We start from the raw sequence: 12,651 nt of genomic DNA, 5'->3' as shown, positions 1-12,651 counted from the left end.
GTCATTTGTGAGTTTAATGCGAATTTGCCAAATGAAAAAGCTAGGAACGGTGTTCAAGTATTTGTGAGAGGACATTGGTATGAGTTTTCTCCTAAGGCTATCAATCAGGCATTTAATCTTGCTCCATTGACTAAAGCTGAGAAGAAAGCAGATGCAGCGGTGGATAAGCTGAGTAATGATGAACTTGCTGAAGTTTGAGTGGCTTGGATAAGTCAACTTGGAAGAACATGAAAGTTAGGGATCTAACTAGAGAAGTTGCGGCTCTTTTGATGTTGGCTGCTTATAATTGGGTTCCTTCTGTTCACACAGAAATCATCCTTCAACCAAGCGAGCTCAAGTGGTCTACAAGATTGTTCATGGTATTCGGTTTGATCTTGGTCAGCTGATTTACGATCAGATTATGGACATGAGTTGGAATGATGCGACTTGTTATGTGATTTTTCCAAGAACAATTTTCGAAACACTTAGGTTTCAAGAAGGTCCGTTGGAATGGTCAGATGAAGAAGAAGAAGTGGTTGCTGAGTATTACACTAAGGATGCTAGAACAGGATATGCTTATGCAGTCAAGCACAATTTGCTTCCTGTAAGTGAGGAACGGACACCACAGCCTCCAGCTAGAGGGCAAGCGGATGAGGGATCTTCTTCTACATCTTTGGTAATTCATTTGGGTAGCATTCGTGTACCGCACATTGGTCAAGAGAGTGCAGAAATTTTGTATGAAGCATTGGTTGATACTGCACAAGCTTTTCAGAGGCTTACTGATGTGGTTCACAGATTAATTGAGAATCATCCATTGTCCAGAATGATTTAGCGATTTTTAATTGTTGTATTCACAAGCAGGGGGAGAAGTTGTGGAGTCTGGTTCTGGTATTCAGGGGAAGATACAACTCTAGGGGAGCAGCATTGTTAATTTCTTGTTTAAAGACTATCTTTGGAAATTGTTTGAGTGTGTTTGTTGTTGTTCTGCAGAATTTATGACGATTATGTTTTAAGGATTCTCAGTTTATTCAAGGTTTCATTAAGATAATTTGGATGCATGTAAAAGATTTAAAGTGCAGATGCTTGTGAAGCACAAAGTCAAAAAGGGGGAGATTGAAGATGCAGCATTTGAACAAGTGGATGAACTACTTCAGAAGGAAAGAACACTAATACAAGAACAGAGTTTCAAGTTATTTATGTCGGCGCGTAACAAGAAAAGATCTAGAAGCAGGGGACTTCACGAAGGCTTAAAAGGTGCTATAAGCATTTAGAATATAAGAGACCTTCATGTTTACAATGAGAATGTAAACATGAAGAAAAAGGATAATTTCCTAATCCATAAAGAAAAAAGAAATTGTCCAATTCCTATTAGAATTAGAATAGGTAGTTTGCTAATTGAATAGTCAATACCTAGATCTATAAATAGGGGCGCTAAGGCTAGGTTGAGATTTAGCACAAACAAGAGAGAGTTTACCTAGCTACAAAGTTTTAGTCTTTGAAGAAAGAAACGAGCTAAGAACTTAGAGAGAGAGCTTAGGATTCCCTTGAGAGTTTTGTGAGAATAGAAATTGTTTACAACAAACTTGTAAACAGATTTTCTATTAATCGAAAGAGTGTTTGAAGAAATCTTTATTCCCTTGTTCAGATCATTAGTTCTCACACTTTCAATATGTACTTATTTAAAAACTTATTTACAAAGTTAATCCCTAAACATTTTCCAAAAATAGCATTACTTCAAATTTTGTTTCTTAATATTTTACATACCATTCCAACTAAAAAAGTACAGCAAAATCAATACAGAAACAGAAACTATGATATATTTCATCACTCATTCTATTGTGTATTGAAGATGTTCTAATCTCTAAATCATTTGCAAAACAAAGAAAACAACAATTTGATTCCTGTTTTGTTTTCCAAAACTTGTGAGCTTTGATTTTTCACGTAAGAAAAACTTTGGTTCACATTTATTTAAATATTATAATTAATATATATAAACTTAATAAAATTTGAAAATATTACAAATATGTAAAATTAAAAATATTTTTTAAAAAAACTATATAATATGGTTATATAGTGAAACAACCCTTCCCGTTTTTTGTAATAATTATTATAATAAGTCTCTAGTGGTCTCATACCCACTAGCATCCTAACAACAAACAACAATAGCGGATAACCAAACAATTCCATTAATCAGAACAAATCCAGCAATGAAATAATCCAATAACCCAAATCCAGCAAATAACAATTTCCAACATCGTACAACGTTCTATTCTATCAACTCAATTATACCAACCTAACAATAGCTAGATCACAATCAACCAAGCCTTTAGAACATCCTCCTCCTTATCGCCCTGATTTCACGATCACACTTTGCCTTTACCTGCACCACAAACACAAATTGAGATGCATGAGTATTGTCATAAACACTCAGTGAGGCCATCCTCCCATCTACTGGGCTAGATACACAAGCAACTGAGATTCTATTATTAAGGCAAACAAACCAAACACAAACAACACATCAAACAAGGAAAACAAGTCTTGGTTAAGTCTGGTGTCAACCGACGCTACATCGGTGTCAACCGACGCTACATCGGTGTCAACCGATACTAACACATCACTGGTGTCGACCGACACTGATCAATCCATGGTGTCAATTAACACCGCTTCCGCAGACACAATCTGCACGAAAACGAACGTCGAACCTCCGCTCCAAATCTTCCCTGATTCGTTCCAAACTCTCTCAGAAACTTCAGGAACCTAAGAAACAGAAAATCAACCAACATACGCAAGCAAAACGCCACAAACAACAAAGAACAGCCAAAACAACATAGATCTCAGGCTTAGATCAGCCATGGTCAAGCACTCACCCCTTTTGCAGGAAGATCGGGTTGATAAATGGTGGAAACAACACCTTAAGAAGCTTCTCCTTCGTTCCCAACAACAGCTCTCCCTTCTACAGCCACAGATCTCTCCAAAAACACCAAGAACAATCACAAAAACTCTCAAAAACACTCTAAAATGCTTTCACTCTTTTTTCTCTCTTTTCTCATTGAACGGCGACAAAACAATGAAAACCCTCGACTTGGGTCATCCTTTCCTTTAAATACACGGTTTAGGCAACCCAACTAAACCAAATGAAATGACCCGACCCGTTGTTTTTTTTAATAAATAATAATAATAATAAAAACAAATACTCTACAACTAATGGTCCCATACCCACTAGCCGCCTAACCACAGACACACTACATCGGATAACATAACCATAACATCAACCCAATAAATAACCAATAATTAAATAATCAATACTCAAGTATAACAATTCCAATAACCAAACATCAGGAAACATAGAACAACCAACCTAGCTATGTTCTAACGACCCAACTCTAGCAACCTAGTCATGCCAGACAATAACCAATCGAGTCCCTAGAACATCCTCCTCTTCATTGCCTTGATTCCACGATCACACTTTGCCTTTACCTGCACCACAAACACAAATTGCAATGCATGAGTACTTAATAAACACTCAGTAAGGTAACCCTCCCATCTACTGGGCTATACACAAAAGCAAAAGAGACATCTCTAACCATCAACCAACAATCAATAACCAAACAAAATCAAACCAGGCCTCTGCATCGATCGATACCAACCATGCATTGACCGACACCAACTGGGGTTGCATCGACCGACACAAGCTTGCATCAACCAACACAAGGTTCACTTGCATCGACCAACACTCACATTGCATCAACCGACGCATGCTCGACATTATGCAAAATCTCTAATTGCATCGACCGATGCCTCCACATCGCATCGACCGATGCCTCCTAGGTCAATCCGCGCCGTCCTCGCGTTGCATCGACCGACACACCAAGTGCATCGACCGACGCACATACCGAGCATTGTTTTCCCCGAAACTTCTCGCCGGATTCCATTATTTGGTTCGCGGGTGTTACAACAGCACCGTTCATCCGCTAAAGACCTCCGTGCCACCGTCAACACGGCCCGCACGTCCTCCGACCGGACTGAACATTGTCAGCCAAGGTTTCCCGTGAAATTGTTACAACAGCCCGCAACCCTCCGACTGAATCCCGAGGTCTCCCTCTAGCCAATATACTCACATCCTAGACATTATTTGCTCACAACTCAGTGCCTCCTTCTTCCGTGGTCGCAACCAACGAATCATGCTGGCTCGCTATCAGGCCACCCACCTTAAGCTACGACATCGAGGAAGTCATTCACACACACTCCCCCCCCCCCCCCCCCCCCCCGATCTCGGGTCGCAATCCTCGAGACATACCAGCTCACAGTCGAGCCCAGCCCACAACTACGGTACTAGGGAATCTCAACAATCCCGCTCTTGGGTCATCAACCTAAAGCGCGCTCTCGGATCGTCATCCAAAGCAACATACCACTCCTACCCTCTGGCCACAAAGTCCATCGAGCTATCGGTATCACATGATTTGGGCCCACACGGCCTTGAGAAAACAGGTCTGATGCCATTGAGTATCTCCCGACTAGATCTACCTCAACCCTTTCCACAAAACTTCCCTTTTTAGAAACTTTCTAATTATGGAAACCTCCATTTTGTGGAAACTTTATGTTTATGGAAACTTCCCAAAATAGAATCCCGAGCTATTTCTCTTTTGCTGATGACAACAATAGTCAAACATAAAGAAAAATACTCATCTTATTAATCCCAAAATGCCATAATCGTTACAATCTCAACAAAAATACATAAAAATAAAATACAACAATCCAAGCCATCAACCCGCATCCCGAGCACCACCTCATCTTGGTACTTAGTAATAGTTGCACAAGCAACCACCGCTAAGCGACCAAGTATCAAGAGAGATGGGCTGGAGTACTCCATACCCGCTCCTGCCACAGACTACAACTGGGACCCGGCTAGACAAGCTCAAGTCGCGGCTTGCTTCTCAAACAACTTTTTAAACCTTGCCTTCATTCTCGCCTCTGGCTCCCAAGTCTGTTCATCTACACCATCACAATCCCATAGGATTCTCATCAAAGGAATCTTCTTCTACCAAAGTTCCTTGAATCTCCTCTCGAGCACCCTCAACGGTCTCGCCTCCAAGGTCATGTTGGGCTGAAGATCCTTAGGAACCTTACCCAACAACCGATCACCCTCATGAAGACATTTCCTCAGCATCGACACATGAAATACCTTGTGGAACGCACGCATAACCTCAGCCAACTCCAACCGGTATGCCACTGGTCCCACCCGCTCAACCACCCTGAACGGTCCCATGTACCTCGGACTCAATTTAGTCTCTGTCAATGACCTATTCAAACCCCACAACATGGCCATCTTGAGGTACACGCTGTCACCCACCTGAAACTCAAGATCCTTTCTCCTCTTATCATCATAACTCCTATGTCGATCTTGAGCCTCCTTCACGTTCAGCTTCAGAACCTGGATCTTCCCCGAGGTCTCCTGAACAAAATACGCACCAAACATGCTCCTCTCCCCCACCTGAGTCCAGCATAATGGTGTACGACATGACCTCTCGTACAACGCCTCATAAGGAGCCCTCCCAATGCTAGCCTGGTAACTGTTTTTATAAGCAAACTCAACCAAGCTCAAATGGTTTGCCCAGTGACCACCACAATCTAGCACGCACATCCTCAATAATTCCTCCAAGGTCTGGATCGTCCTCTCTGACTAACCGTCCGTCTGAGGATGATAGGTTGTACTCATATGCACCTTTGTGTCCATCTCTACCTAAAATGCCCTCTAGAACACCGAAGTAAACTTGGAATCTCGATCATACACAATACTAGCAGGCAGACCATGCAATCTGACTATCTCTCTCACATACTTCCTAGCCAAAACCGTTGCTCCATCAGTTTTCTTGATGGCCAGAAAGTGTGCAGACTTAGTTAAACGGTCCACAATGACCCAAGTCGCATCAAACGTCCTTGATACAGGCAATCCCACCATGAAATCCATAGTGATCATGTAACGCCTGCGAACCAATAGCTAGACCACAATCAATCAAGCCTCTAGAACATCTTCCTCCTCATCGTCCTGATTCCACGATCACACTTTGCCTTTACCTGCACCACAAACACAAATTGAGATGCATGAGTATTGTCATAAACACTCAATGAGGCCATCCTCCCATCTACTGGGCTATACACACAAGCTAATGAGATTCTATTATTAAAGCAAACAAACCAAACACAAACAACACATCAAACCATGAAAACAAGTCTTCGTTAAGTATGGTGTCAACCGACGCTACCGACACTAACACGTCACTGGTGTTGACCATCACCTAACTGGTGTCGACCGACACTGATCAATCCATGGTATCGACTGACACCAAATGGTGTGGATCGACACTGCTTCCGCAGACACGATCTGCACGAAAACGAACGTCGAACCTCCGCTCCAAATCATCCCTAATCCGCTCCAAACTCTCCCAGAAGTTTAGGAACCTAAGGAAACATAAAACCAACCAACCCACGCAAGCAAAACACAAAAAAAAACAAAGAACAGCTAAATCAACAGAGATCTCAGGCTTAGATCAGCCATGGTCAAGCACTAACCTCTTTTAAAGGAAGATTGGATTGAGAAACGGTGGAATCAGAGTCGAGCCCAGCCCACAGCTACGGTACTAGGGAGTCTCAACAATCCCGCTCTTGGGTCGTCAACCTAAAGCGCGCTCTCGGATCGTCATCCAAAGCAACATACCACTCCTACCCTCTGGCCACAAAGTCCATCGAGCTATCGGTATCACATGATTTGGGCCCACACGGCCTTGAGAAAACAGGTCTGATGCCATTGAGTATCTCCCGACTAGATCTACCTCAACCCTTTCCACAAAACTTCCCTTTTTAGAAACTTTCTAATTATGGAAACCTCCTTTTTGTGGAAACTTTCTGTTTATGGAAACTTCCCAAAAATAGAATCCTGAGCTATTTCTCTTTTACCGATGACAACAATAGTCAAACATAAAGAAAAATACTCATCTTATTAATCCCAAAATGCCATAATCGTTACAACCTCAACAAAAATACATAAAAATAAAATACAACAATCCAAGCCATCAACCCGCATCCCGAGCACCACCTCATCTTGGTACTTAGTAATAGTTGCACAAGCAACCACCGCTAAGCGACCAAGTATCAAGAGAGATGGGCTGGAGTACTCCATACCCGCTCCTGCCACAGACTACAACTGGGACCCGGCTAGACAAGCTCAAGTCGCGGCTTGCTTCTCAAACAACTTTTTAAACCTTGCCTTTATTCTCGCTTTGGCTCCCAAGTCTGTTCATTACACCATCACAATCCCATAGGATTCTCATCAAAGGAATCTTCTTCTACCAAAGTTCCTTGAATCTCCTCTCGAGCACCCTCAACGGTCTCGCCTCCAAGGTCATGTTGGGCTGAAGATCCTTAGGAACCTTACCCAACAACCGATCACCCTCATGAAGACATTTCCTCAGCATCGACACATGAAATACCTTGTGGAACGCACGCATAACCTCAGCCAACTCCAACCGGTATGCCACTGGTCCCACCCGCTCAACCACCCTGAACGGTCCCATGTACCTCGGACTCAATTTAGTCTCTGTCAATGACCTATTCAAACCCCACAACATGGCCATCTTGAGGTACACGCTGTCACCCACCTGAAACTCAAGATCCTTTCTCCTCTTATCATCATAACTCCTATGTCGATCTTGAGCCTCCTTCACGTTCAGCTTCAGAACCTGGATCTTCCCCGAGGTCTCCTGAACAAAATACGCACCAAACATGCTCCTCTCCCCCACCTGAGTCCAGCATAATGGTGTACGACATGACCTCTCGTACAACGCCTCATAAGGAGCCCTCCCAATGCTAGCCTGGTAACTGTTTTTATAAGCAAACTCAACCAAGCTCAAATGGTTTGCCCAGTGACCACCACAATCTAGCACGCACATCCTCAATAATTCCTCCAAGGTCTGGATCGTCCTCTCTGACTAACCGTCCGTCTGAGGATGATAGGTTGTACTCATATGCACCTTTGTGTCCATCTCTACCTAAAATGCCCTCTAGAACACCGAAGTAAACTTGGAATCTCGATCATACACAATACTAGCAGGCAGACCATGCAATCTGACTATCTCTCTCACATACTTCCTAGCCAAAACCGTTGCTCCATCAGTTTTCTTGATGGCCAGAAAGTGTGCAGACTTAGTCAAACGGTCCACAATGACCCAAGTCGCATCAAACGTCCTTGATACAGGCAATCCCACCATGAAATCCATAGTGATCATGTAACGCCTGCGAACCAATAGCTAGACCACAATCAATCAAGCCTCTAGAACATCTTCCTCCTCATCGTCCTGATTCCACGATCACACTTTGCCTTTACCTGCACCACAAACACAAATTGAGATGCATGAGTATTGTCATAAACACTCAATGAGGCCATCCTCCCATCTACTGGGCTATACACACAAGCTAATGAGATTCTATTATTAAAGCAAACAAACCAAACACAAACAACACATCAAACCATGAAAACAAGTCTTCGTTAAGTATGGTGTCAACCGACGCTACCGACACTAACATGTCACTGGTGTTGACCATCACCTAACTGGTGTCGACCGACACTGATCAATCCATGGTATCGACTGACACCAAATGGTGTGGATCGAAACTGGTTCCGCAGACACAATCTGCACGAAAACGAACATCGAACCTCCGCTCCAAATCATCCCTAATCCGCTCCAAACTCTCCCAGAAGTTTAGGAACCTAAGGAAACATAAAACCAACCAACCCACGCAAGCAAAACACAAAAAAAAAACAAAGAACAGCTAAATCAACAGAGATCTCAGGCTTAGATCAGCCATGGTCAAGCACTAACCTCTTTTAAAGGAAGATTGGATTGAGAAACGGTGGAAACAACACCTTAAGAAGTTTCTCTTTCGTTCCCAACAACAGCTCTCCCTTCTACAGCCACAGATCTCTCCAAAAACACCAAGAACAATCCCAAAAACTCTCAAAAACACTCTCAAACGCTTTCTCTCCTTTTTCTCTCTTTTCTCACTGAACGGCGACAAAAATGAAAACCCTCGACTTGGGTCGTCTTTTCCTTTAAATACACAGTTTAGGCAACCCAACTAAACCAAACCAGCCCAAAATCACGAATTAAAACAATCTGGTCGAACCAGAAAAAGTTGGTGTCGGTCGACACCCATCCCTCAATTCCATTATTTGGTTCGCGGATGTTACATATAGTAGATGGGTTATAAAGAGGACATGTTGGAATTAATAAAATATCATTAAATTTGTGCTAACACGGATTAAATCCTTATTTTATTATTTGTCAACACTATTAATATTATAATATTTGACATATAAAAATTAAGTTGATTTAACTAAGATTGTGTAAAATAATTAAATCATTAGGAAATATGTGACTTAATCATAGTGTATAAATGACTTACTATGTATTTAGATCCCTTATTTTTCGTTATAATAACTAAAAATCAAAATAAAATCTAAAACACTAAACAAAATAAATTAAATATAACAAACAAATGGTCATGAAGTATTACAGGTTAAAAACTAATATAAACATTTAGCCACACAAATAGTCGATAAATTTAGTAACTCTTTTATTTGCAAAACATCCAATATTTAACAAAATAATACAATAAAAAATAAATAATAAAAATTATATGCATACGGTGTACAGCGGATTAAAATCTAGTATCTGGTTAAATTAAATACATATATTACCTAGCAATTTTTTTATGTAATTTAGTCATATAATTAGGATGGTAAACACGTCTTTAAAGTTTTCCGAACGTAGAAAACCGACTGTCAGATATTTATGGGTTTATAGACCTAATGAAATGGTATGAAGCCTATTTAGAAAAAGTGGGTCCATAGGTTGGAAGTGGACAAGATATCCATAGACTTGGAAGTGGACAAGCCAACAAGGGGTCCGTTGACATAGAAATAAAATAATGTAAATTTCAATGGTCATTATTTTATTTCTATATTTTTATTTTATTTTCAACATGAATACTGGTCAAATTTAAAGTTTTATTCTCTATCAAACAATGACACATTTACACTGTGTAAGCACTTAAGAGACCATAAAATTTGTTGCGATGAAAGTAGCTCTCGCCATAACCAACTCTTATTATATATCATTCAGCGCGGTGCAGCCCATATAAGGTAAGGAGTTTTAGCTGTTCAGGTTACAGCTATCAGACAACAACACATTTTACCAATCATCGTAATTATTGATAGTGGTGCATTTTGTTTACAAACCAAGTAAAATATAAATAAAACAATTAAAATTCTTTTAAAGGAGACAGTTTTTGTTTAAAACCAAGTAAAATATGGTAAATAATTAGTGGTACACTTTGTTTAAACTCTCAATACATTTTATTATATGAGATATTGGTAAAGTAATAATATTTCTTCAGAAAATATATTTAATTAGAATAATATATTTGTCGAACTATTTGTATCCCATTTAAACATAAGTTTAAAAGTTCCGACTGCATTATTTCGTACATATACTCCATCTTCTTGTGCTTGCCACAAACATACATTAGGCTTTCTACCTCCACATACATCATGTATAAAGCTTTCCTTCCCGATAAATGCGTTAAAATGTGCATGTTGCACATAATCAGGCCCCTGATAAAATACAAAATGATATGTATTTTACATAAGAAAATATTGTAGCAATATTAGACACACGAAGAATGTGAAAGAAATAAACTTTGAAATGAATTACCTTCCATATGTTGCACCATATCAAAGTTCTTGGGTAAACAGTGAAGTAAATCGTCCATTGAACATTGAAGGGAAGAAAAACAATGTCGGTCGCTTTACCTTTGCCCTGTCTACAAATGACCATAAGTTTTTTGTCACCTGAAAGACGATTCCAAATTGAAATATTAAATCTCCTAAATACAAGAATGGAGTCTATTTTCTGGATAGAAAAGAAAAATAAGAAGAAAAAACATATTAGAATTTTCCCCATCTTTATTATTTTATTTTATTCTCCTTACATGAAATGTATATATATATATACACTTTTCACATACACATGTATCTACAATATAGCAATAAATAAATGTCATATTAGTTAATATATTTAATTTTGTTCATTGACTGTTCTTTCATATTCTTTCAGTTTCATATTTAGTTTTACTACTTAAATTTGATTATAGAAGTTCTATTTTATATATTTAATACATTTTCTATCATATAAAACAAAAGTCACATATCCAATAAGATTAAACCACATCACAAATTTTTATTTTATTTTTAAATCAATTGTTTTAACAAATGAAATAAAATGAATTTCCAAAATTGAAGTGTATGTTGATATTTAACGGACATGGGCTACAAAGGCCAAAGATATATATCACTCGGATCTTTCTTCTTCTATTTTCCTTCTCTCGGTGTTTTGATTCAAAGTATTGCTGTCTTGATCGAGATTGATTATTTCGTCAAAAGGAATAACTCAAGTAACAAAATTACTTGTAATTCTCTTTTAATTTTAAGAACACTAGAATAGTACCCGCGCTACGCCGTAAGATTATTTTTTTATTTTATTTTAGTTATATTTTTTGTGTTTTGTTCTTTATCCGGTTTCATAATATAATATATGTTGTTGGAAATCAAATTTCATAAGTTCATGATAATTTTAATAGTAATTTTTTTTTTGTTATTATAATTTATATCATCTTAGGATACTTGAGTTTTTGATTTCATAAATTTATTTCTTGAATATATTTATAATTTTATTACCTTAAGAAATAAGTTTAGAGATTTCAAACCCTTAGTTCTTGATTTGTTTCTCATTTACAAAGCCTGTTGAACAAATAGAATTCATGATGCTTTGGTACATAATTTTAAGCTATTTTTTGCTTTAAAACTAATGTGATACTATCATACAAAACATTTATGAAATATGATATTAATGATGATAGAAATATAAAAGAGATGATAATGATGGAGATCATTTCTTATTTACAATCGAACACAATGTTTTGTATTTATTTTAGATAATTTTAGTATACTTCAATATTGATGTGCAGTCCAATTAATATTATTTTTGATATCAATGATCTTCAGTCACACTTAATCAGATAAATCAAATTGAATAAATCCTTACTTCCACCAAATCCCGAATAAGATAGTATAAAAGACAACGAAGAAGAAGAAATCGAGCGTCGTTTCTCTCTTTAGTTTTGTTCACGTAAGAGTAAAAAAAAAGCTGATGTGTAATGCTCTGGTGAAAAACATACAACTTTTATTGTATTGATTGATTAAAGCAATAATTTCATCAGTATTCTCATCCATTGTTAAAACTTAAAAACATAGAATTTTCTATAATAGGTTTTGCTCAGTGTTTTGGTCCAATACTGTGATATGGAAATTGTGTTTCTTTTAGGTTTTGTGAACATAAGACTATAATTATAGAACTGTGATTCTAAGGCCATCATTAATGGGAGAACACCAAGGGTGTTCTAAGCCCAAAAAAATATAAAAATAATGAATAGTGGCTTAGAACACTTTTTTTAGTTCTTTATATAGAACTGATTTAAGCCCAGTTCTTATTTGACGTGACTTCATGTGATTGGACGAGATTTTTTGGAAAAAAAGAAAATATTTCATTTATATAAGTA

General features: G+C 38.4%; 1 protein-coding gene across 1 annotated transcript; it reads right to left on the bottom strand.

Moving 5' to 3' along the window:
* Positions 1–10,367: 10,367 nt before the first annotated feature.
* LOC104760060 (uncharacterized) lies at positions 10,368–11,008 on the bottom strand. The gene is made up of 2 exons (XM_010482909.2): positions 10,749–11,008; positions 10,368–10,648 (listed from the first exon to the last, which is right to left on the bottom strand). The coding sequence occupies exons 1-2, from the start codon at positions 10,995–10,997 to the stop codon at positions 10,445–10,447; spliced, it is 453 nt and encodes a 150-aa protein (XP_010481211.1). The 5' UTR covers positions 10,998–11,008; the 3' UTR covers positions 10,368–10,444.
* Between the last annotated feature and the right edge of the window lie 1,643 nt (positions 11,009–12,651).

Source organism: Camelina sativa, chromosome 16, assembly GCF_030686135.1.
Source record: "Camelina sativa cultivar CO46 ecotype springtype chromosome 16, ASM3068613v1".
Lineage (NCBI taxonomy): Eukaryota > Viridiplantae > Streptophyta > Magnoliopsida > Brassicales > Brassicaceae > Camelina > Camelina sativa.
The sequence above is the reverse complement of the archived record's forward strand: the minus strand, read 5'-3'. Positions and strand labels throughout refer to the sequence as shown.

What these genes read in the sequence shown, in the direction of transcription:
- LOC104760060 (XM_010482909.2), bottom strand. Translation starts at nt 10,997, where the DNA reads ATGGGGAAAATTCTAATATGTTTTTTCTTCTTATTTTTCTTTTCTATC. An exon ending in TATGGTGCAACATATGGAAG is followed by an intron (nt 10,649 to 10,748) that starts GTAATTCATTTC and finishes GTATTTTATCAG; the next exon opens with GGGCCTGATTATGTGCAACA.